This window comes from Lolium perenne, chromosome 3 (assembly GCF_019359855.2).
Source record: "Lolium perenne isolate Kyuss_39 chromosome 3, Kyuss_2.0, whole genome shotgun sequence".
Taxonomy (NCBI): Eukaryota; Viridiplantae; Streptophyta; class Magnoliopsida; order Poales; family Poaceae; genus Lolium; species Lolium perenne.
The window spans coordinates 14,691,860-14,718,642 of NC_067246.2; the positions used below are offsets into that span (position 1 = coordinate 14,691,860).

At 40.7% G+C, this 26,783-nt stretch overlaps 1 protein-coding gene and 2 long non-coding RNA genes across 3 annotated transcripts; 1 reads left to right on the top strand and 2 right to left on the bottom strand.

The window, feature by feature from the left end:
• Positions 1–1,290: 1,290 nt before the first annotated feature.
• On the top strand, positions 1,291–13,527 carry LOC127321126 (protein ACCELERATED CELL DEATH 6-like). The gene is made up of 3 exons (XM_051350152.2): positions 1,291–2,083; positions 4,288–4,835; positions 12,684–13,527. Exons 1-3 carry the CDS (start codon positions 1,327–1,329, stop codon positions 13,392–13,394), a joined length of 2,016 nt encoding a protein of 671 aa, XP_051206112.1. The 5' UTR covers positions 1,291–1,326; the 3' UTR covers positions 13,395–13,527.
• On the bottom strand, positions 6,657–9,325 carry LOC127321128 (uncharacterized). Its single transcript, XR_011753962.1, has 5 exons — positions 9,266–9,325; positions 7,754–7,935; positions 7,581–7,655; positions 7,425–7,487; positions 6,657–6,913 (listed from the first exon to the last, which is right to left on the bottom strand). It is a non-coding gene; the product is annotated as an uncharacterized lncRNA (long non-coding RNA).
• On the bottom strand, positions 10,403–12,532 carry LOC127321127 (uncharacterized). Its single transcript, XR_007863885.2, has 4 exons — positions 11,668–12,532; positions 11,353–11,507; positions 10,656–10,822; positions 10,403–10,524 (listed from the first exon to the last, which is right to left on the bottom strand). It is a non-coding gene; the product is annotated as an uncharacterized lncRNA (long non-coding RNA).
• Positions 13,528–26,783: the final 13,256 nt, after the last annotated feature.

Sequence of the window (26,783 nt, forward strand, 5' to 3'; positions counted from 1 at the left end):
CCATCACGGCAACCTTGTAACCCTAATCATCACCAATCAAGACAAGATCATACAAACAACACAGAGGATTTTCCCTCTAGGGGCCTGAAGCTGGGTAAATTGTGACCCGTCTGTTGTGTTGCTTGCACGCCGACGAATCCACCAGCACATCATGTTCCCTAAAACCCAAGTCCATAACCTATGGTCAATCCCGTGGTACCCCCACGACACCAGGTATTGTTGATCCTCGTGTGCAGGTACAATTCAAAATGATGTAACGTCGCACGCGTCTTAAGGGATATATCTACCATGGTGTCTCAAGTATTGGCTCATTGGACAGGTATGTCCAAGACACGCGCCACCTGGGAAGACGCTAAAGCTCGACGTCAACATTTCCCTGCAGCTCTAGTTTGGGGACAAGGTTTGTCTCGGGATGAGGGATTGTTAGCGACCCAACGCCAGGCCCAGGTATAGGACAAAGCCCAAGAAGGAGAAGCTGCAAGGCTCGACGTTTCCTGCCCCGTTTGCGCGACTAAGATCTGCCACCGTACATCTTGGCTATATGTATGATTACATGGTGTGGAGAAGAGGTTGGCTAGCTTGTTGGTACCGGCCATATATAGATTCTGAATGCACTAAGGCGTAGCTATAATCGTAGCTGTAATTTCGAGTTCGAACCAAAACCAGATAGAATTGGTGACATAGACGACTGTGGTTAACAGTTTCCCCATTCAAAAAACCCTTAAATATGTATATCAAATGGATGCAAGGATGATGCATATGGGAGGTTAAACAAGGAACGTCCCAGGTTCTGCCCTTGGATCATTCGGTTCTGATAATGAAGACACCGGGCCTTTATTCGTTGCGAAAAGGAGAAAGATTGCTGGACTGGAATAAAGTAAAGCAGCCGAAGGTCTTTTAATACAGTAAAAGTTATGAAATTTGCTCTTTAGTTGTACAGTTGTACTACCGACACCTTGCCACACCTTGCTTCCTCTTCACAGAATATATAATTTCTTAAAGAAAATATCTTGTGGCTTCATCGTCACAACATAAATAGTAAGATCTGATCTGTAGTTGTCGTAGATCTGTAGGTTTTCCAAATCATTGATCATTGCCTTCCTCTACACAAGAAACCTGGCAGTGGTGCTTTAATCTTAAAGCAATTAGCAAGCAGGTCCCTCTTACCTATCTGTCCCAGATTCCTAACCAAAGTGCATTGTTCCACTTGTCTATCTCTTAGCACATGATCTATCTGAACTATATAAACACGTACATACATGGGAACTAGTGCGTGTGGTATAGCTAGTCCATAGTTATCAAGAATATAATTGTAGAAATAGGCAAATGTCTGGTGCATGCCAGTTACCAATGGACTCGGGGCGCAATGAGGCACAACTGCTGGTGCAGCAGCACCCCGAGCTGCTGATGGCCGCTCGGGAGGGCAATGCGGCACGATTAACTCATCTCCTGGGAAACGGGCGCGCCGCTGAGCCAGGGCCTGTGGGCTCTGGAGTCGTCGTCAACATTGGGGACGCCGACACCGCCATGGACGAGTCAGCGCGTCCTGCGGACGCAGTCGGCGTGGACGTCGCCGTGGACGTGGAGATGAACAAAATCCTCCATGTTATTGCGTCGACTGGAGACAGCCCCGACTTCTTGGAGAGCGCGAGGGTCGTCTACGGCAAGGCCAACCACCTCCTGGACGCATGCAACGCCAACGGCGACACGCCCTTCCATTGCGCGGCGAGGGCTGGGATGGTGGAAATGGTCTCGGAGCTCATCAGTCTGGCGAGAACTGAGGGTGGTGACCACAGGGTGAAGGCGGTGCTCGGAAAGCAGAACAAGCAAGGGGAGACGGCCCTTCACGAGGCCCTCCGCTTGGCCGACAAGGAGACGGTCGTGGCCATGGTCAACATGTTAATGGCGGCGGATGCCGAACTGTCCCGGGTTCCACCTACAGACGGCACCTCCCCGCTGTACCTTGCCGTCTTGTTGGGGCATGATGATATTGCCCAAAATCTGCATTACAATGACGAGGGGCTCTCTTATTCTGGACCAAATGGACAAAACGCTTTGCATGCCGCTGTTCTCCGGAGCACCTGTGAGTTCATATATCCTTACCCAATAATGCAAACCTCTCCAGTTCTCACTTCTTATTATGATGTTAGCATTTTTAGAGATGCCTCTTTTTTTTTTTTTTTTTTGCTGTTTTCGAAGCTCTCAAACAAGATGCCCCTATTTTCTGTACAGTTTTGCTAGTTCTCGGTCGAATGACAATTAAGTGAGAGCTCGGGCAGTTGGATTTGCATCGTCAATCATACACCTTAGAGTTGCACATGGGGTTATGATTTCATCCCAAATTTCCCAATTGTACATATATACTTCCTTTGTTTTTATATATAAGGTCACTAAGTATTCCGTACCAAAACTTTGACTAACAATTGACCAATAAAAAATAAATTATATAATACCAAAACTATATCCTTAAAAACATCTTTCAAATATAAATCAAATGATATATTTTTTATGACATATGGTTAAATTAGTAATCAAAGTTGTACCTCAAAATGTGGTGTGGCCTATATATAAGGACGGAGGGAGTAAGTTGTACTTGCACCTAATATTGGGTGAGCAAATTTTGGGTTGACCAAGAATTAGTCGCGTTCCTTTTCTTTACGAACCTAATGACTTCTGCTAATCAATTGTTCTCTAGCTAACTTTAAAAGACTTTTTTTTATCTTTAACAAAAAGAGAGATTGTCACTAGGGTTCGAAATAGAACCTGAAGCTCGTGAGCTTCTCAATTTCTTAAGAGCTCAGCTCATTTAGCGTGAACTCGCAAGCTTAAAAAGTTGATCCAAGATCAAGTGTTTATTAGTTAAGAATAATTAGCTTAACTAAAGAACTAACAAACTGTTTGCGGGCCGCGCTCGATAGGCTCGTCAAACATAGTGCAAGCCATAGCCAACAGGCCAACACATGCACCCAGCCGGCCATTATGGAGTCCAGAAATAAGAAAAGAAGGGAACCATCACGTAGTTGATGCCCAAATTTGGAATTTTCCCTTCCTAGTATTTTTTACTAGATATGTACTAGTATATAAGAGACATCTCATTTATTACCATCTCTAAGTGACACCTCAAGTTTTAAGTTAACAGGTTTCCATTAGGCTAATGGGGTTCGGATGCATTTTGAAACTTTCATTCACAACTTGAAAGAAGTTACTAACAAGATTTGGAATCTATTAGTTGGGTTCCCTATAACTGAGATAATTGAGATATCGGTGAAATAACAATTCCATTATACATCACGAAAATCTTATCTATTTCTCGGGAAATTTTTAAAGTTTGATGGGTCCTTTTATTCTTTTATGTTTTTCTTCTTCTTTTGTTTTTTTTTTTTTGGTTGTGAGCATCCTTAACGTCTAGACTTGTTTTAGACATTATGTTGGTGCATAGGCTGGATGTAATTGACATTGTTTTGGTAATAATTAATATATTCCCTTTATTGAAGAAAAGAGGCACGAAAAATATGGAGTCTGAGAAAAAAAAAAGCAATATTATGCCACCTAATATGGAGTCCAAGCAAAGGAAAAGAAGGGAATCATCACTGGTTTGCACATAGCTGATGATAAAAAGTTTAACGTTTGGATTCCTATTGTATATATGAGAGACATCTTATTTATTATCATTTCTAAGTGATACATCATGTTTTAATCTAACAGGTTTTCATTAGGGTATTTCGGTTTTGATGCATTTGGTATCTTTTCTTCAAAACTGGAAAGAAGATGCTAACAAGAATTGTCGTCTATTATTTGGGCTTCCTATAGCTCAGCTAATCGAGATGTTGGCGAAGTAACTATCCGATTATACATCATGAAAATCTTATTTATTTACATCTTCACCAGCTATTTAAGTTAACACTATGGATGATGATGTAAAAGGCCATGAGTTAGAGCAAGGACAATAAGACCTAGTCAGCACGCTATAAGAATTTAAATATAACACTTGTGCTTAGTTAGAGAGGAGAGAAGAAGCGAGAAAAGGTAAGTGAACTCTTATGCAAAGGCTAGATCTAGCACGTGTTTCTAGGCACATTGTGAGGCTAAAAGGTGGGCCATATATTGATAAAATAATGCATTTTTAGAGCCAACTATTGTACATGCTAGCTATATGTTGGCTATAGATGACATGTCATCTTGGTTATAGCCAACACCTGACTATACTACTAAACTTGCTCTTATAGGGAATAGTCAAATCCACATCCCACACGTGTCTATCCTTATCTATCCTTATCGTACATGTAGGGATGACAACTAATCTACTGGAATGGAACAAAAAGCTCAGCAAACAAGGAGAGAAAACCAAGGGACGTACGCCCCTTCATTTTGCGGCATTACGTGGGGCGCGGGTTACGGTCTTGTTACTGCTAGACGCTGACAAGTCTCTAGTATACCAATCTGACAACGATGGATCATTCCCCATACACACGGCAGTTACTGCAAGGCATTTTCGTATGGTCCTTGATTTGCTCAAGAAGTGCCCCGATTGTGCTCAGCTACGAGACGCAAGAGGCAGGACATTCTTCCATATAGCAGCCCAACAAGGCTCCAAGGTGCTAGTCTTTTTGGTTTTCCATCTTTTACGAGAAAACCAAAGGTTAGCATCAATCATAAATATGCAGGATAATGATGGAAACACCGTGCTACACCTTGCTGTACTGGCCGGGTCGTTGCACACGTTTTATTGTATATTGTGGGACAAGAATGTTATGTTGAATTTATCAAATTGTGAGGGGAAAACCGCGCTTGATCTTGCACGGAGCAACTTTCCCACGGGTGTTACTTTTGGACTGGTATGTAATTTGTCCTTGTTCTCTAGAACAGTGATATATATATATATATATATATATATATATATATATATATATATATATATATATATATATATATATATATATATATATATATAGGTCTGCTATTCTCGAACCGGTTCGAGAATAACTATTCTCGAACCCTTTCTGAACTTCCGGGGTGTTTCCTAGTGAACTTCTCGACGGAATACCAGAATTGCATGTTCGTGCGGACAGTATTTTCATGATGATTTTCAAACCGCTTATCGGATTGATGCTTATAATATACCGTTGGATTCGCACGGAAATTTCGCAACTTTTTCGTGTTCATTGTTTCCCCAAATTCTATATTTATTAAAACTAATTTGAAATATACAAAACAACGTTTTCGCGGATTTCTCTATTTATGTACAGTTTTTGGGTTCCAGTTTTCAAACCGTTTATCGGAATGATGCGTATGATATGCCGTTGGAAAGGTGCTGACTAGGCGCACCTTTTTCATGAAGAACACTTTTCTAAATTCTTTATAGTTTAAGAGCAGATTTGAAAATACGTGATTCCGTTTTTCGAATTTCTCGGTTTTTCGAACTGCTTTTGGGGTTTTTCTCCGAACCACTTATTGGAATGTTACAAATGATATTGCGTTGAAAAGATATTGATTAGGCGAATATTTTTCATGTTGAATGTTTTTCCAAATTCTAAATGGTTTTAGTTTAATTTCAGAAATACGTAGAAGTGAAGATAACGCCGACACAAGAATATTTTGAAATAGGCTCATCCAGATTGATTAGATGTGGCATTGCGGTGTGTTGGAGTATTAGTATAGTTATATTAGTGCTAATTGTACGTAGCTCCGATCGATTTGCGCAATGAGAGGTCGTACGAAGGATTTCTATGTGTATGATTTCCGCCCAGAAAAATAGAGTCTCGATTATGGAAGTGAACTTCCCGATATCTCGTTTGTGAACTTCCGGTCGCGTTATAAAAATTACAAGCATGTTCAAAATGAACTTCCTACATGTTCAAAGTGAACTTCCATAAACTTCACTAGTGGTTTTAGGTGAACTTCACTAGTGTGTATAGTATGATTGGGATGAATTTTCGTAGCATTGAAATTGAAGTTCCATTTTTTATAGAGAAGTGTCATACCAAAATAACATGGGGCAGACTGACATCCCCAAAACATTGTTTGTGAACCTCGCTCTTAAAACGTAGTGAACTAACGTGATAAAACAGTGATTTGCACATTTACATGTGTGTATTGAACTCCCCATATATAAGAAGAGACAATAGAGCTTCCTGACAAATAGAGGAGTATTGCTCGTAAATGCTGATAACGAAGGGTTACAATTTTTTATCAAGATACACATGCACTTCTCGAATGCAAGAAACGAGCTTCTCGAAGTCAATAAATGAACTTGCAAAGTGTGCTGCACTCGACCAAACTTTGTCAAAACAAAACATTAACACATAGTATGTGTATTAAATTAAAGAATTAAACTCGCACATACACATGGCCTGCTGCACTTTGGAAGTCATATAGCGGGCAGTTCACAAATCATCATGTCGAAATACACAAGCAGCCACCTTTTGCAGTTCAGAAGTTGGTGTAGTTCAATCTCATGTGCACAATTTTCACACTACAGGGGGATGGAGCTGCACATGCTTGCGGCAATAGCGATGTGAATTCCCTCGGTGGTGGACACTGAACTCCTCTCGAGGGCGACAAGTGACTATCAAACAAGCTAGCTAAGCACGGGTTTATCGAGCTGGATGGCTTCGATGATGCAAAGAGCTAGGAGCTTCGGTGTGTGTACCGGGGCAACTGCTACTCTGTGGGAAGCAAGCTGTTGTTGCCTGGGAAGCGAAGTGTTGTTGCCTGAGAAGTGAATTGTTGCTCCGTATAGCCGAGCCACAATACTGGACTCAAGTAGAATCCTCCTGGATTTTTTTAACCCTGTGCTATCCAACTGCCACTAAGGCGTCGTTGAGAAATAATCCACCAACAATCTCCAGCACGTGTGTTGTTGAGTTTTCCTGATTGGTCTAGAGCAAGCAATTATTTACAACTTCCTCACAGCCTGTGAATTTAAAAACAAAGAGTGATTAGTAAGATTTGTTTAGTATTCATGTGCAGCAAAATACCTACCAAAATTTCAAGCAAACACTGACGGGAAAACAAGCTAGAATAGGCATCAAATTCGCAATAAAAACAAGCAAGAATAAGCATGTGTTTTCTTAATGTGTTCCCCTGTTTCAATTAATATTCCATTAATCTCGCATCTCTCTTCTTCTCAATAATTGCACAGAAAAAAAATTACATGGAAGTAGTTGATTACACATTAAAGCTTTGGATTTGAAGTGAACCTCACCGTTAGTGAACTGCTTTAAATAATCATGCAAACTGCTATTTTTAAGTATTTTCAATCAGAGTTAATACAAGTACCGGTGGTCAATAAACCTTCAACTTATACACGGATAAACTGAACTTCACGGCAATATAAATCCTTACTTCAATAGAGAGAGAAAGTGAACTTCAGCAATAAAATAAACTTGCCCAGAAAATGAACTCACACACATGAGTAAACGAACCTGAGACGGCAATGTTTGCAGGCTAACACGAAGCTATTATGTGCACCGTACAAATGAACTTGCCTGGTTTCATTTTTTTCCATAAGAAACAGTGAACACACACAGAAAAAAGAGACAGAACAAAGTTTCGTAAGTAGAAATCAACAGTTGACAAACCTAAAGATGGAGCTGTAGAGAGCGATTTGAAGCCCGCTGGATCGTCAAGGATACGCGAGTGAACCCCCAGTGTAGCTACATTTATGCACATGAAACTTTACACTATCAAAAATTAATAAAATAATAGTCCATCTAGCAAGAATAAATAAAGTAAAGTAGCAGGAGATGTGAACCTCACGAATTAGGAGAAATGAACTCCACGGATTAGGAAAAGTGAGCTCTTCATCTCCGCACCTTTATTCTTTTTGTGCACTTGTGCTCGGCTGCTTCACGCAATGAAGAGCATGACTTGCAGTGACAATCGTAGGAGCCAGCCGCAAGAACTCACAGCTCGTTGCAATGCTGCTTGTGGGTACTGTGATGATCGTTAAGTCATATAAAAAAGCGAACTTCACATATGGAAAAAGGTGCACTACGCCAATCAAGTAATGTGAACTTCAAAAAAGAAATTCCACAGATCTTATTAGCATAAAAATCACAAACTAAGTGCAGGCTTGTGAAGCTTTGTAGGTTTCAGCTACTTTTGAGAAAAATGTCAAATTGTTCTACCTTTTTTCTCTGAAAGCTTTTCCCTGTTGAACTAATTGAACTTCACAAAAATAATCTATCTAGCAGGAATATATAAATTGGAAATAGCAATAGCTGTGAACTTCGTGAATTAAGAGAAGTGAGCTTCACAGATTAGGGAAGTGCGGATGAGAAGAAGTGAACTCATATATTTTTGATAAGGTTCTGTTTGTTTTTTCCATAAAAATCAGAGAACGGCATGTTTCAGTTTTGCTTGATGATAGGCTGTAGTTTTATTTTGCCAATATTACATAACAATGAGAGCCTGTAATCTAGACCATAATAGCAAGATGATTGCCAACTGTATTCATTTATTTTCCAAACTGTTTTTACCACAAAAAATGGACTTCTCATATGTACATATAGAAAACTGAATGAATTACTGCCTAAAAAATGAATTGAACTCCCTTTTGGTCCTAATCCAACTGCTATAAATAACCAAGAGAACCGCTCGATGCTGCACTCAGGAATATGAGCAGGTCCATTTTCATGTACTGAACCGGTCTAGAGCAAAGAATGAACTTCTTTAGCAATTGCAAGAATAAATTATTGCAAATTAGAGGAATGTCGACACAGACAGAGAAATACTTGTGGAAGTTATTCTAGAAACATAGTGCTTCCTGCCAACAAATTAAGCTAACTACTGCAGGAACAAGTGAATTTATTTTGGGCCAAGAAAACTGAACTTACTATCTGCACGAAGTGAACTTTTATTGATATAGCCCTCCTCGGAAAACAGAAGTGAACTAACATGAGCGATCCCTAAGGATGATGTAGTGAACTTCGTGGTAGAAAAATGTGAACTTTTCTTCCTCACGAATAAATGCAAATAAGGAAATTATAAGAAGAATGAACTTTCTGGAATTGATTTGTATGCTAACGTCCAAATTTTTCTGACAAACAAGCACTCACAAATCTATTTTTAATTAAACTTCATAAGTGGATGAGGTGAGCTTCTATTTGTTCCATAATCGCCGATGCAAAGATAGGTGTTCTCTAAACTGTTTGCACAAGCAAACATGTGGAGTAATATAAGGAAATAAACTAGAACGGACTGCAAAGATCAGCATAGATCATATAAAAGGAAATATCATAGGTAATTGTTTAGAAGTGCATACCAAATGCAAGTGTCTTCATTTTCATACATTTTTTTAGTAAGTGCCAAACATGCTTGCCATCGGAGCCTCAAAGGTCCCGCCATACGTAAGATATAGTTCATTTTCTAGAGCTCATTGTAGTGATATATAAAAACAATGGAATAGCATAAATGCTAGATATACAATCGCAGAGCAGCATTGTTATAAAAGTTGATTAACGAGTTATTTTTGAGTTTCAAGACATGATAAAACAAGTGAGCTTCCCCTAATGGAGGAACTGAACTTTTAGCAAATAAAAAGGTGAACCGCAGAACCACATTGCTTTTTAATTAGCTATAATTCCCATGTACATGTACCAAACTTCGCGGTAGAGAGAAAGTGAACTTCAGATAAGAAAAGATTGAGCTTCTAGTCATGCCTAAAGTGAAAACGATCACCATGAAGAGCATCTCTTAGGTGCAGAACAAGCAGCAAAGTGGAGCATGAATTGTGAGCTTCCAGGTCGCAACCAAGTGGACCTCTGGACATGCAATTTTCTAAAGGTTATTTTTCCGCGCAAGAACTTTTGTTTTTCAGGTATTGAACCAGTTTTAATCAAAGAGTGAACTTCATGTGTTATTGCGAAGCCATTTTTTTGTAAATTAGGAGCAAATTCTGGTGGAAATTATTTTTTCAAGGATAATTCTTTTTTGGAGACATAAAAGCAAACACTTGTAGGGAACAAATTCACAGATTGTGAACTGCTACCATGGCCTATGGTGAACTGCGCCATGGCCACTCGGTCACAGACGATACATCTCTGAGTTTGGATACTCGCAATAACCTTTTAACAAAAGGTGTCGCTCGACTAATAAAAATAGTTTACTCCTCTCACTGCAGACGAACCGAACTTCTCAAACAAATAAATGAACTTTGCAACCGCACTAAATTCTTAATTTTTTTGTCTAATCGCACTTTTTAGTGTGTTTTTACTGAAACCACCACGTAGCTTGAAATAAAAAGTGAATTTTCTGCATGGACATAATGAACTTATTTTCTTTTCATTTCATCGAATCAATTGATCAATTAATCAATGCAAAAGGTAAAGTGTCATATATATAAATCCACTAGAGAAAGCATAAAGTAGACAGGAAGAGAGGTAGCGTATTCCAGAACTTACAACACAAGGACTAGTCGCGCTGAACGACTGCACTTCTTGCATTTTTCTCGGTACTATTTCTTGGATTGAGCCAACCCAATACAGCTGACTAGATCGCTCCATGAGGCAAGCTTGTGAGATTCTGTACAAGAGGAACAAAGTAAAGGGAGGTGGACAGTTCAGAAGTAGCGGTTCAGAAATAGCATCACAATTCTGAAAACATAAAGCAGTGCAACAGGTAGGGCATGCAGTTCATAAGTAGAAGAAACGAACTCTACAGCAGCAGCAGTGTCGACACCGATGCAAATGTTGGCCAGCAGGATGCAGTGCACACGTCGCTGCAGCACAGCCTGGGAGGCGGCCTTTCGGGGGTTCAGTACCCAATCGTAAGCTTCCACTCAGCACCGGAGGCCACACATGTGACAACCCGTAGTTTTTTTCTGCAGAAATTAACATGAGTTTTACTTCTAGAAACTTTAGTCGGCCAGTTTTTGATGCAGAGATAAACTTTTATATACAGCTAGTTTAACACGCTGCATCCTGTAATGAACTGAAGTTCAGAGATTCCCTAAAGAAAAACGTAGTTCACATATTAAAATGGAAAGGCTCGATGCAGAAGTTGTCGCGGTTCAGATCAGCAATGCACTGCAGTGCACACCACCGAACATCATTCAGTTGGACTGAGCCAATCCAGGTCGATTGAATCGATTGTTCGATGAGCTAGCTCATGTATAAGGAACAAAGAAAAAAAGGGGGCCTCTAGATCAACAAAAACAGAGTGGCACTGGCCACACTATGCAGCCGGTCCTCCCTGACTCTGCTAAAAAAAATAGCCGCTATAAATTATTCCCAGCTTGTGCAATGACCATTAAAAGCAAAAAAGCACGTCATCCTTATCGATATAAGTTTCAGTTTTCATAAACAGGAGCACACCAACCTAGAAATGAAACAAGTCCATAGTTACTTATACCTTCAGGAAATGCTCAAAATAATAGTTCAAATGTCTCCGATGAACATATTGTTTGTCATCCAGGTGATTGTCCTCGCTGAAGACCATCCTCTATTATTTTTGTTTGAATTTCTGTTATTGTGTTAGACAACAATAATGTGAACCAAAAGAACAACCTGAAAATACAAAGTGAACTTGCGCCTATGAATAATGTGAACTAATGTTTTTAGTACCAGACAGGTGAACAGAATAAAGTGAACTTGTCCCGATCCACATTGCAGTCTTCTTTTTATCGATGTAATACATAATGGAAACAAATTAAAAAGGGGGGCTCACCAGAAGAAACAACACGGCAGCTCAGAAACAGGCAAGTTCAGATCAAGCGATGGAGTGCCACAGCCGGCCGCCTGGCCTGGCTCGACGGCCACGCCGGCCTGAGTGCCTGACTGAGACGAGACTGCAGCGAGCCTGGACCACGATGGGGCGGAGCTTGCCGGCCAGCGCGCAGAGGTGGGCGAGGCAGGGGATTGGAGAGGGGAGGGCAGCGGCCGACGGTGGCTGGCGCGGGAGGTTGGGGAAGGGCCGTGCGAGACTGCAAATCGTCCCCGTGTGGATCCCTCGTGACTGGATGTGGACTCGCTGGTAGCGTTGTGTTGGTGGTCTGGGAATTGGGAGGAGTACCAAAGTGGATGCAGAGGTAGTCCACGCCGGGCGCTCGATCGAGTCAAAGCCCCGCATCCGCGAGAATCGACGCTGGGAAGGGGATGGAAGGAGGGGTCGGCTACCGTGCAGGAGGCCAGGTGGCCGGTGAGGCAGGCGTGGAGGAGGTCCGCGTTCGCCAACGGCCGTGGTTAACTGGCACGGTGTCACGGAGCGCCGGGTTGGCGGCGGTCGCACAGAACAGGGGCAGCACGGAGAAGCTCCTGGCCGGCGGCCGCCGCGTAGCACAACGGCGTGATGGAGGAGCTCCTGGCCGACAGTCGTCTGGGGAAGAAGGTGAGGCGGGATTAGGGCTGGGTGCGCAGTCGGGGGAAGAAGGTGAGGCGGGAGTAGGGCCAGATGCGCAGCGCTTCTGGGGAAGTTCGGACAGTTCGGTACAGGGTAGGTGGGAGGAAGGAGAACTGGTTCAGGTCGGAAGGTTTTTCTGGTGGATAGGGGTTCGAGAATAACTATTCTAGAACCACTCTTAAGGGGGGTTCGAGAATAGTTGGGCTCTATATATATATATATATATATATATATATATATATATATATATATATATATATATATATATATATATGTATGTATGTATGTATGTATGTATGTATGTATATGGACATATGGTTATATTCAAATGTCTTATGTTGCAGGATCCAAATCGTAGCATACACTCTCTCCTGGTAGCAGCTGGTGCTCAATATGGTGCTCACAGTGAAAACCATGACCCTATAGTGCTAGACGAGGAGAAGGAAGCAAAGAAGATCATGGACTCCACACCAACCATTGGCATTGTATCAGCTCTACTCGTGACAGTCACGTTTGCAGCATCTTTCACTGTACCCGGTGGGTACCGCGCCGACGACGACCCTGAGTCGAGCCACCACACCGCTGGTACTCCGGTGCTCGCCGCCACGTACTCTTTCCAGGCCTTCATCGTCGCCAACAACCTGGCACTGCTCTGCTCCTCCATGGCCACCATCAGCCTCATGTACGCCGGGATCACCACTGTCGACATCGGTACGCGGACATGTGCTTTCTGCCTCTCCATCTTCTTCCTCAACAGCTCTGCCCGGAGCCTGGCTGCTGCATTCGCCTTTGGCATGTACGCGACGCTCGCCCCGGTCGCCCACGCAGCTGCTGTCGTCACATGGCTCTGCACGGCTGCCTCATTGCTTGACGTTGCTTGGTTTGTGGGTGCGTTGTTGTTCTCGCTGCTGACGCTTCTCAATAGGATCCCAGCTCGTAGGTTCATGCTGCAGTTCGTGCTTACGTTTGTATTCTCACTTCTTGGGGCACTCTGGCCGTATGCAATAATCGCAGGTTTCCTAGCGTATTCCAAGATTTTCCACACAATCAACTGAGTCTTGGGTAACTATCTTTATCCTTGAGCGTCTGTACCCTACTTTTATGTTTGGCAGCTGGGCCTCAGTGTTTGAACTTTGTTGTGGTGTGGGTTGTGTAAGACTTTCCCGACTGTTTTGACTTTGTTTGTTAAAAATCAGGCTCATCTTGAGCCTTCCTTCTAAAAGTATCTTTATCCTCAATGAAACCTAATTGTGCTACCGCACTTCGTGTGTCACTTGAGTTGTATAAGGAAAGTGTCTGAAATTTCAATTGTATTTCCCTGAGTCTGTCATGTACAACAACTAGCGCATATGCGCTCCAAACGAGAACCAACAATCAATTAGTGGCATATGTACAAACGAGAAGAATGATCAGTTCACTTGTGCCGCAAAGAGCCAAAGTTGGGCTCACCATAAACTTTTTTTAGGAAACACATTGCTTTATTAAATTAAACCAGTGATACAATCAGCCTCAAGGTTGTGACTAAGAAATGCCGGCCAAACATCTAGCCATTGTGCATCTAAAACAGTTTCACATGCATAACGTGCACACTCATGGGCTACCAAAATCGGGTTGAACTATGAACTTACCGCGCGTGCAGAATGTGAGTACATTTTGCTCGAGCATTAGGGTATCTCAAGCGGCCTAACGAAAATTGTCCGATTTGGATTATATAAGTCATGTCTTGGACAAACAAACGGTTGTCCGGCTACCCTTCGCGGTTTGTTGGGTTCTGCCTTAGTTTGGGCTCAACTCTCAAGGATGAATTGTAGGGATTGAGTGTGCATGCCATGATGCCATGCCATCCTATGCTTATTTACCAATATTTGATGGTGGATCAGTCAGTTGTGCTTGCCCACCAGCATGTTAGACCATTTTCTCCGTGGAGGTTTTTTGGTACTAGCTTCTGTCTCCAAACATGCATGGGATATGTGTGTAGAATTCGTACTCCTAATGCTACGTTACCTACTAAAAAATCTACCAGCTATATAAAAATGCGATGGCTCAGTTTGGTAGAACCGGTTTGTTTTTTCTAAATTACTTGGTATGTCAAAAAAACTCTTGCCAAAACATGCTAGAGAGTTCTAAACATATTAGTAGTTGTTCTGAAAATTCTTGTAAACAACCTAGTAAATACTTCGAGTAGTTCTGGTAGGTACTTGTAAGCCAAACCTAGTAGTTGTTCTGTAAAATGTGTTAGTTGCTTCTAAACAACTGGGTAACTTCTTTGAGTAATTCTCGCATCGAGTAATTCTGGTAAGTGTTTCCTAAACAACTTCGTAACTCCTTGCTGCTTCGAGTAGTTCATGTAGTTTTTTCTAGACAACCCGGTAACTTCTTCGAGTAATTACTGTAGTTCTTTTCTAAGCTACTCCCTCCATCCTAAAATGTAAGCCGCCTAAGGATTAGTCAAAAGTCAAATCTTACTAACTTTGACCAAATATTTAGGAAAAATATTTGCATCTACAATATCAAATGGACATAATAAGAAAACATATTTTATGGTGTATCTATTGATACTGATTTAGTATTGTAAATGGTCATATTTTTCTATATAAACTTGGTTAAACTTAAAAAAACATTGACTTTTGACTAATCTTGAGACGTCTTACATTTTAGGACGGAGGGAGTATCTGGCAAACGGTTGATTAATTCAATATTTTTTTATCTCAGTCTGTTACAGTGGAGGCATCGCCGGGTACCACTTTCGGCCTATTAAAAATTGGACCAACGGTACAGACTTAAACCTCTCTTGCTATCTTTCTCTCTCTCTCTCTCTCCTCTGAGAATCAGATTTAGCTTTTAAAAGATTAGATGATATTATTAACTTATACAATGAATTGAATCTAATACTCTATCTGTCTCTATGTTTCCCCTATAATCTACTTCTCCCTTGATGTCGTATATCCTCATCATGCATGATTAGATCCAAATGGTAAGTCACAACAATTCCACATCAGAAGAAAGTAACTCATTTTGTGGATATTTATTTTACATCTTTAAATTTGTGCATGCAAACCCAATGTACTATAAGGGATCTTACCACCTTTTCTACAAGTACAATTCCAACACAGCCGTAGCTATGTACAAGGCGGGGGGCCACCGCCCCCCCCCCCCCCCCCCGATTTTAGAAAATTAGTGAAGGAAGAAAGTATAAGGCTTATAGTAGAACATTTTGAGTTTTTCCCCCTCAAGCTCCGCCACTGAACTCAATTGCAATTATCTAGGATTACAACAATGTCTGGGCTAATGCAGTGTCAACGAACCTGATCAACTAGACATTGATGGAACCATCGACCGTCCCTTCAAAGAAGTTTGACATATACACCGGCATCAACACCCGCAGTCAACTGATGCAAAACGTCGCCTGTCCGGCTGATCTATCGGGACCATTCTCAGCAACAAGTCCAAACCAGAGTACAACCCTATCATTTCTCCAGACAACAACGTCGCTAGTGCATTCCAGGATCCTAGTACAATCAGGTACGATCCTCATGGGTATGTTTCAGTATATCCTTATCTTTTTCAGCATTCTTTCGGTATGAAATGATATTCGCACCATTTTAACTTCGTGTGTTATGTTGTAGACAATGACAGGTGGTAGTCGGAAGCAAAGCCGATAAGAAGGGCTTCACAGTTCTTTACCGGAGCAGGGACTTCAAGAGATGGATCAAAGCCGACCACCGGCTACACTCCGGTATGACGGGGATGTGGGAATGCCCAGATTTCTACGATGTGGCAGTCACTGGAGGTAGTCGCCATTACCAATATGGGGTTGGCAATGTTGAGCTTTGGGATAGAGCTCTTTCGGAGGAGGTCAGATATGTGCTCAAGGTGAGCCTTGATCCGAAAACGGTATGAGTACTACACCACTGGAAGATAGAGCTATTACACCGACCAAGATATCCCGGACACCGCGTTCCAAGAAATTGAGTTTGGCCTCCGGTATGACTACGGTAACTTTTATGCTTCTAAGACGTTCTATAACCCCGCAAAGCACCGTCGCGTCCTTTGGGCACTAGTAGGGAAAGGCTCATCTGTGGCGCACCTAAATGCATATTCTGTGGCGCATGGGCGGTGTGTCACAGAATCTTCGTCATTAAAATAAGAATTATGTGGCGCACCTACCCTTGCGCCACAGAATTAAGACATTCTGTGACGCATCTATGGCTCGGTGCGCCACGGAAATAGGTGCGCCACAGAATTAGTGTTAGGTGCGCAACAGAATATGCTCGTATTATACACGATTTTGTACAGCCTGCTATACACATACAGGTTATATAGAGGGATATACATACATTATACAGATTATATACAGAAATATGCATATATAATATAAATAGCATGTGCATTGCACGGAAATGGTGAATGGAACCTGGGTGCGCGCGCACCCATTTACGAAAAGTTCAAAAAAATGCTATTTAAAAGTTTCAAAAAAATGTGAAGTAAATTTTTGCATGTATATATTATGTTGATACTTACTCGTGTGTGTTTTCACGAAAAAATATCATTGTGTGTGACCTACACAAAAATGACAAAATGCAAATTCCTATTCCTGTGAATAGTAAAATTCCTATTCACTATTCTCATTTGGACATTTTGTCATTTTTATGCAGGCCACACACAATGGTATTTTTTCGTGAAAACTTACACGAGTAAGTATCAACATAATATGTACATGCAAAATTTTACTTCACATTTTTTTGAAACATTTAAATAGATTTTTTTTGAACTTTTCGTAAATGGGTGCGCGCGCACCCAGGTTCCAAACGTCACATGTATAATATAAAAATCATCATCATATTACTTAGAGCCTGATCGAGATACACATATAGTGGCAAGTGTCAAATTTTTTACATACAACTCTTAATTCATACAAAGTTCATCATCTCAAGATACAAAGTGGTCTTCATCTGGTTCCTCCTCTGCTCCCTCCTCTCTCCCGCCAGGCTCGCTTGCATCGGGGTCTTCATCTGGTTCCTCCTATGCTCCCTCCTCTCTCCTGCCAGGCTCGCTTGCACCGTCCCCCGAGTGTGTAGTGACTAAAATGGAAGAAAGACCAAAATGAACGAAGAAGGCCAACACAAATAAGAGCCAACTAGGATATAATAAATAAATGCCTCATACATTGTTGGTCGAAACAAATATTAACATTTAGGGACATGTCAGTGAGGTCAGGTAGGATGCACAAGAGATTTTTATTTGTGCCATCACACCAGTGGCACCACCCCCAAGTGTAGTGACCAAAAAAAAAATCATCGGCACTAAAATGGGTGAAAGACTAAAATAAATGAATAAGTCCAACTCAAATACGAGCCAAGTAGTATCAACTAGATAGCATATGCCTCATAGTTTGTTGGTTGAAAAAAATATTAACATTCAGGGATGGGGTCAGCGAAGCCAAGTAGGATGCAAAAGAGATTCATTTGTGTGCCATCACACCAGGTTCACTGGCCCCACCCCAGAGTGTATGGATGACAAACCATTCTAATCATCAGCCAATACAATTAAGAAGTGCCAACTCAAATAAGAGACAAGTAGTAAAAACTAAATGGAATGCCTCATACTTTGTTGGTCGAAACAAATATTAACATTCAGGGATGGCGTAAGCGAGGCCAGGTAGAATGCACAAGAGATTGATATTTGTGTCATCACACGCTTGCACCACCCCCGAGTGTACATGTGACCAAACATTCTAATCATCGGCACTAAAATGGAAGAAAGAGCCAAGTGGTATCAACTTGATAGCATATGCCTCATACTTTGTTGGTCGAAACAAATATTAACATCCAGAGATGGGTAAGCGAAGCCAAGTAGGATGCACAACAGATTGATATTCTGCAAGTACAAATCATCGGCAAGTACAAATAAAATTAAAGACCAAATCATTTATAAAGAAATCATTTATAACCAGAGAATGCCCATTTTATTTCTATATTCTCTACTTTCCAGAGAACCATGTACAACATATACACATATATAGCAACCAGTGAGCATGAGCATTCATTGAGCATATAAACTACATTCATTTTGATCAACCAGTGAGCATGATAGATAGGGTATAGGATGATGTCATGGTTAGCCTTGCTAAAGCTATGATTCTTGTCAAAAAAAATTATGCACAGCAAAGGCCTGCTTGCACTTCACTGGTTTAAACCACTGCTCAAAGTTAGCAAGGTTCCTCATGTGTACAAACATTTTCTTTTTTCCTACTTCAACCTGCAACTAAATCATCCTAGCAGTAGCAAACATTTAATTTTATTTTCTAGCAGTAGCAATGAAACTAAATGAACCTAGCTGGCAGTTCATTTTCATTTTCATTTTCTATTGGTACAACCGTATTCACATACTTTAATAGCACCAAGAAAGAGCAGCAACCATCACTTTTGAGTAATCCTAATTATATATGTTCTACATGAGCTATTATGATGTGCTTCTTGCGCTAATCTAGGTTTTCTCCTTGGTAGATGTGGTGTTGACTCTTTTGACAGGGTCATGTCCCTTAAAGTAGTTGTTGACTCCTCGGCCTTCGAGTTTCACTATAGATCCTCCTTCGATGGCTTCATATCTAAGCAGGGGATTTAAAGAGGGATGAGTATGAGCGTACTCTACAGGTTCATTATAGGAAAGAGATGTTTAGTGCACTAGCTACAGCCATAGAACATAAAGTCATCGGCAATGCAAGTTTTTGTAAACATTTCTTCAAAAGGTTGCTTTTATTCTGAAGAGCTATGTCCGTCAGCCTTCACCGGGTGTCTAGAACTTCTTGGAGTTCCTTTCTGACCATGTTCGTAGTTCCATAACCCGAAACAGGGAGTGATAGGTCACGATTCGTTACACTCTGCAGAGGTGTGTTGCTTTATCCATAAGAGATCTTAACCTTGTTGCCAACCGAATCTAGTTCTCGTCCACACTTCCTTGGTGTGAGGCCAGGTATAAGGTCCTAGCCAATTATTGCGTTTCTACGCGACCCTGAACACCCACCCTTTGTTGCAGTTCCGACCTTGGATCCTCGCCGGTCAGCATATGACAAGGGATTAACTTGTCAATGCCTAAAGATTGTAGACTTTGGTTTTCGTAGAAAGTAGAGGGCAAGTAGATCTCCAAGGTTCAGCCGAAAAAGGTGCTCGACTATGAAAAACTAGGGTTATGTTGACCATGGATTCAATCCTTTCTTGCTCCCTCGGCTTCCCTTTATATATAATAGGTGGAGCCGAGGCTTTTCGTGTCGTACAAGTTACAAATTCCGGGAGACAGATAAAATCCTTCCCGTATAATTACATGACTCTTTATTCCTAATCTATCTCTATCTTCCATATCGACACTTATTGGGCTTCCGGGCCTTGACAGCTTTGGGTCGCAGGCTACCAAATATCTTCGGGTACCTTATTCGGCAGGCCCATTAGGGATGCCTATGTCAGTAGTGTTGGAGATATGCCCAAGAGGCAATAATAAAGTGGTTATTATATATCTTTGTGTTTATGATAAATGTTTATATACCATGCTATAATTGTATTAACCAAAACATTGATACATGTGTGTTATGTAAACAACAATGAGTCCCTAGTAAGCCTCTTGTATAACTAGCTTGTTGATTAATAGATGATCATAGTTTCATGATCATGAACATTGGATGTTATTAATAACAAGGTTATGTCATTATGTGAATGATATAATGGACACACCCAATTAAGCGTAGCATAAGATCACGTCATTAAGTTATTTGCTATAAGTTTTCGATACATAAGTTACCTAGTCCTTTGGACCATGAGATCATGTAAATCACTTATGCCGGAAAGGTACTTTGATTACATCAAACGCCACTGCGTAAATGGGTGGTTATAAAGGTGGGATTATGTATCCGGAAAGTATGAGTTGAGGCATATGGATCAACAGTGGGATTTGTCCATCCCGATGACGGATAGATATACTTTGGGCCCTCTCGATGGAATGTCGTCTAAATAGCTTGCAAGCATATGAATGGTTCATAAGAGACCACATACCACGGTACGAGTAAAGAGTACTTGTCAGGAGACGAGGTTGAACAAGGTATAGAGATACCGATGATCAAACCTCGGACAAGTAAAATATCGCGTGACAAAGGGAATCGGTATCGTATGTGAATGGTTCATTCGATTACTAACTCATCGTTGAATATGTGGGAGCCATTATGGATCTCCAGATCTCGCTATTGGTTATTGGTCGGAGAGAGGTCTCAACCATGTCTACATAGTTCGCGAACCGTAGGGTGACACACTTAAGGTTTGATGTCGTATTAGTAGATATTGAATATGGAATGGAGTTCAAAGTTTTGTTCGGAGTCTCGGATGGGATCTAGGACATCACGAGGAGTTCCGGAATGGTCCGGAGAATAAGATTCATATATAGGAAGTCATTTTATAAGTTTGAAAATGATCCGGTGCATTTATGGAAGGTTCTAGAAGGTTCTAGAAAAGTCCGGAAGAAATCACTATGGAAGGAGGAGTCCCGGAGGGACTCCACCTAGCATGGCCGGCCAGCCCTAGGGGGTGGAGTCCCATGTGGAATCCACCAAAGGTGGCCGGCCACCCCCCTCATGGAAAGGTGGGAATCCCACCTCAAGTGGGAATCCCACCTTGGGTAGGTTTCCTTACACATGGAAGGATTTGGGTTTGGGTCTTATTCGAAGACTTGAAGTCTGATACGTCTCCGACGTATCGATAATTTCTTATGTTCCATGCCACATTATTGATGTTATCTACATGTTTTATGCACACTTTATGTCATATTCGTGCATTTTCTGGAACTAACCTATTAACAAGATGCCGAAGTGCCGATTCTTGTTTCTGCTATTTTTGGTTTCAGAAATCCTAGTAACGAAATATTCTCGGAATTGGACGAAATCAACGCCCAGGGTCCTATTTTGCCACGAAGCTTCCAGAAGACCGAAGAGGAGACGAAGTGGGGCCACGAGGTGGCCACACCCTAGGGCGGCGCGGCCCCCCTTGGCCGCGCGGCCCTATGGTGTGGGCCCCTCGTGCCGCCTCCTGACCTGCCCTTCCGCCTACTTAAAGCCTCCGTCGCGAAACCCCCAGTACCGAGAGCCACGATACGGAAAACCTTCCAGAGACACCTCTAGTGAACTGTGGACCCCGGTCCAATTCTCTATACTGAAATACAATCTACTGCAATACTGTTCTACTGTTTTCTGCAAACAATCATCTTCCACACAATACGGTTAATCCTTTGTTACAGCAAGCCGGTGAGATTGACAACCTCACTGTTTCGTTGGGGCAAAGTACTTTGGTTGTGTTGTGTAGGTTCCACGTTGGCGCCGGAATCCCTGGTGTTGCGCCGCACTACATCCCGCCGCCATCAACCTTCAACGTGCTTCTTGGCTCCTCCTGGTTCGATAAACCTTGGTTTCTTTCTGAGGGAAAACTTGCTGCTGTGCGCATCATACCTTCCTCTTGGGGTTCCCAACGAACGTGTGAGTTACACGCCATCAAGCTCTTTTTCTGGCGTCGTTGCCGGGGAGATCAAGACACACTGCAAGGGGAGTCTCCACTTCCCAATCTCTTTACTTTGTTTTTGTCTTGCTTAGTTTTATTTACTACTTTGTTTGCTGCACTAAATCAAAATACAAAAAAAATTAGTTGCTAGTTTTACTTTATTTGCTATCTTGTTTACTATATCAAAAACCCAAAAAAAATTAGTTACTTGCATTTACTTTATCTAGTTTGCTTTATTTACTGTTGCTAAAATGGCCAACCCTGAAAATACTAAGTTGTGTGACTTCACAACCACAAATAATAATGATTTCTTATGCACACCTATTGCTCCACCTGCTACTACAGCAGAATTCTTTGAAATTAAACCTGCTTTACTGAATCTTGTTATGCGAGAGCAATTTTCTGGTGTTAGTTCTGATGATGCTGCCGCCCATCTTAATAATTTTGTTGAACTATGTGAAATGCAAAAATATAAAGATGTAGATGGTGACATTATAAAATTAAAATTGTTCCCTTTCTCATTAAGAGGAAGAGCTAAAGATTGGTTGCTATCTCTGCCTAAGAATAGTATTGATTCATGGACTAAATGCAAGGATGCTTTTATTGGTAGATATTATCCCCCTGCTAAAATTATATCTTTGAGGAGTAGCATAATGAATTTTAAACAATTAGATACTGAACATGTTGCACAAGCATGGGAAAGAATGAAATCTTTGGTTAAAAATTGCCCAACCCATGGACTGACTACTTGGATGATCATCCAAACCTTCTATGCAGGACTAAATTTTTCTTCGCGGAATTTATTGGATTCAGCTACTGGAGGTACCTTTATGTCCATCACTCTTGGTGAAGCAACAAAGCTTCTTGATAATATGATGATCAACTACTCTGAATGGCACACGGAAAGAGCTCCACAAGGTAAGAAGGTAAATTCTGTCGAAGAAACCTCTTCCTTGAGTGATAAGATTGATGATATTATGTCTATGCTTGTGAATGATAGGACTAATATTGATCCTAATAATGTTCCGTTAGCTTCATTGTTTGCACAAGAAGAACATGTTGATGTAAACTTCATTAAAAATAATAATTTCAACAACAATGCTTACCGGAACAATTCTAGTAACAACTATAGGCCATATCCTTATAATAATGGCAACGGCTATGGTAATTCTTATGGGAATTCTTACAACAATAATAGGAGTTCACCCCCTGGACTTGAAGCCATGCTTAAAGAATTTATTAGTACACAAACTGCTTTTAACAAATCTGTTGAAGAAAAGCTTGGGAAAATTGATATACTTGCTTCTAAAGTCGATAGTCTTGCTGCTGATGTTGATCTTTTGAAATCGAAAGTTATGCCTAATGAAAATCATCATAATAAAATTGTTACTACAGAAAAAGCCATCCAAGTTAGAATTAATGAGAATATAAGATTAATGGCTGAACTGCGTGCTAGGTGGGACAGCGAAGAAAATGAAAAACTAGCTAAAGAGAAGAATGTAGCTAAAGTTTGGACTATTACCACCACTTGTAATGCTAATGCTACACATGTTGCTGCACCTCCTACTATTAATAATAAAAGAATTGGTGTTAGCAATGTTTCCACTTCTAATGCAAAGCGCGAGAAACTGCAGAAATCGCTAAAACTGCTGAAACTGCCTGTGATAAAGCTGCTGAAATTTTTTCCAACATTGGGGATGATGATCCCATTGCTTTAGATTATAATGTTTTGAATTTTGATGATTTCCACATCTCTGAAGTTATAAAGTTCTTGCAAAAACTTGCTAAAAGTCCTAATGCTAGTGCTATAAATTTGGCTTTCACGCAACATATTACAAATGCTCTCATAAAAGCAAGAGAAGAGAAACTAGAGCGCGAAGCCTCTATTCCTAAAAAGCTAGAGGATGGTTGGGAGCCCATCATTAAGATGAAGGTTAATTATTTTGATTGTAATGCTTTATGTGATCTTGGTGCAAGTATTTCTGTTATGCCTAAGAAAATTTATAATATGCTTGACTTGCCACCGCTGAAAAATTGTTATTTGGATGTTAATCTTGCTGATCATTCTACAAAGAAACCTTTGGGGAAAGTTGATAATGTTCGCATTACCGTTAACAATAACCTTGTCCCCGTTGATTTTGTTGTCTTGGATATTGAATGCAATGCATCTTGTCCCATTATATTGGGAAGACCTTTTCTTCGAACTGTTGGTGCTATCATTGATATGAAGGAAGGTAATATAAAATATCAATTTCCTCTCAAGAAATGTATGGAACACTTCCCTAGAAAGAGAATGAAGTTACCTTTTGATTCTATTATTAGAACAAATTATGATGTTGATACTTCGTCTCTTGATAATACTTGATACACACTTTCTGCGCCTAGCTGAAAGGCGTTAAAGAAAAGCGCTTATGGGAGACAACCCATGGTTTTTACCTACAGTACTTTGTTTTTATTTTGTGTCTTGGAAGTTGTTTACTACTGTAGCAACCTCTCCTTATCTTAGTTTAGTGTTTTGTTGTGCCAAGTAAAGTCGTTGATAGTAAAGTTCATACTAGATTTGGATTACTGTGCAGAAACAGATTTCTTTGCTGTCACGAATCTGGGCTGTTTTCTCTGTAGGTAACTCAGAAAATTATGCCAATTTACGTGAGTGATCCTCAGATATGAACGCAACTTTCATTCAATTTGAGCATTTTCATTTGAGCAAGTCTGGTGCCTCGATAAAATTCGTCAATACGAACTGTTCTGTCTTGACAGATTCTGCCTTTTATTTCGCATTGCCTCTTTTGCTATGTTGGATGAATTTCTTTGATCCATTAATGTCCAGTAGCTTTATGCAATGTCCAGAAGTGTTAAGAATGATTGTGTCACCTCTGAACATGTTAATTTTTATTGTCGCTAACCCTCTAATGAGTTGTTCTAAGTTTGGTGTGGAGGAAGTTTTCAAGGATCAAGAGAGGAGTATGATGCAACATGATCAAGGAGAGTGAAAGCTCTAAGCTTGGGGATGCCCCGGTGGTTCACCCCTGCATATTCTAAGAAGACTCAAGCGTCTAAGCTTGGGGATGCCCAAGGCATCCCCTTCTTCATCGACAACATTATCAGGTTCCTCCCCTGAAACTATATTTTTATTCCATCACATCTTATGTGCTTTGCTTGAAGCGTCGGTTTGTTTTTGTTTTCTGTTTTGTTTGAATAAAATGGATCCTAGCATTCACTTTATGGGAGAGAGACACGCTCCGCTGTAGCATATGGACAAGTATGTCCTTAGTTTCTACTCATAGTATTCATGGCGAAGTTTCTTCTTCGTTAAATTGTTATATGGTTGGAATTGGAAAATGATACATGTAGTAATTTGCTATAATGTCTTGGGTAATGTGATACTTGGCAATTGTTGTGCTCATGTTTAAGCTCTTGCATCATATGCTTTGCACCCATTAATGAAGAAATACATAGAGCATGCTAAAATTTGGTTTGCATATTTGGTTTCTCTAAGGTCTAGATAATTTCTAGTATTGAGTTTGAACAACAAGGAAGACGGTGTGGAGTCTTATAATGTTTTCAATATGTCTTTTATGTGAGTTTTGCTGCACCGTTCATCCTTGTGTTTGTTTCAAATAAGCCTTGCTAGCCTAAACCTTGTATCGAGAGGGAATACTTCTCATGCATCCAAAATACTTGAGCCAACCACTATGCCATTTGTGTCCACCATACCTACCTACTACATGGTATTTTCCGCCATTCCAAAGTAAATTGCTTGAGTGCTACCTTTAAAATTCCATCATTCACCTTTGCAATATATAGCTCATGGGACAAATAGCTTAAAAAGTATTGTGGTATTGAATATGTAATTATGCACTTTATCTCTTATTAAGTTGCTTGTTGTGCGATAACCATGTTCACTGGGGACGCCATCAACTACTCTTTGTTGAATTTCATGTGAGTTGCTATGCATGTTCGTCTTGTCTGAAGTAAGAGCGATCTACCACCTTATGGTTAAGCATGCATATTGTTAGAGAAGAACATTGGGCCGCTAACTAAAGCCATGATCCATGGTGGAAGTTTCAGTTTTGGACATATATCCTCAATCTCATATGAGAAAATTATTAATTGTTGTTACATGCTTATGCATAAAAGAGGAGTCCATTATCTGTTGTCTATGTTGTCCCGGTATGGATGTCTAAGTTGAGAATAATCAATAGCGAGAAATCCAATGCGAGCTTTCTCCTTAGACCTTTGTACAGGCGGCATAGAGGTACCCCTTTGTGACACTTGGTTAAAACATGTGCATTGTGATGATCCGGTAGTCCAAGCTAATTAGGACAAGGTGCGGGCACTATTAGTATACTATGCATGAGGCTTGCAACTTGTAAGATATAATTTACATGATACATATGCTTTATTACTACCGTTGACAAAATTGTTTCATGTTTTCAAAATCAAAGCTCTAGCACAAATATAGCAATCGATGCTTTTCCTCTATGGAGGACAATTCTTTTACTTTCAATGTTGAGTCAGTTCACCTATTTCTCTCCACCTCAAGAAGCAAACACTTGTGTGAACTGTGCATTGATTCCTACATACTTGCATATTGCACTTATTATATTACTCTATGTTGACAATATTCATGAGATATACATGTTACAAGTTGAAAGCAACCGCTGAAACTTAATCTTCCTTTGTGTTGCTTCAATGCCTTACTTTGAATTATTGCTTTATGAGTTAACTCTTATGCAAGACTTATTGATGCTTGTCTTGAAGTGCTATTCATGAAAAGTCTTTGCTTTATGATTCACTTGTTTACTCATGTCATATACATTGTTTTGATCGCTGCATTCACTACATATGCTTTACAAATATTATGATCAAGGTTATGATGGCATGTCACTCCAGAAATTATCTGTGTTATCG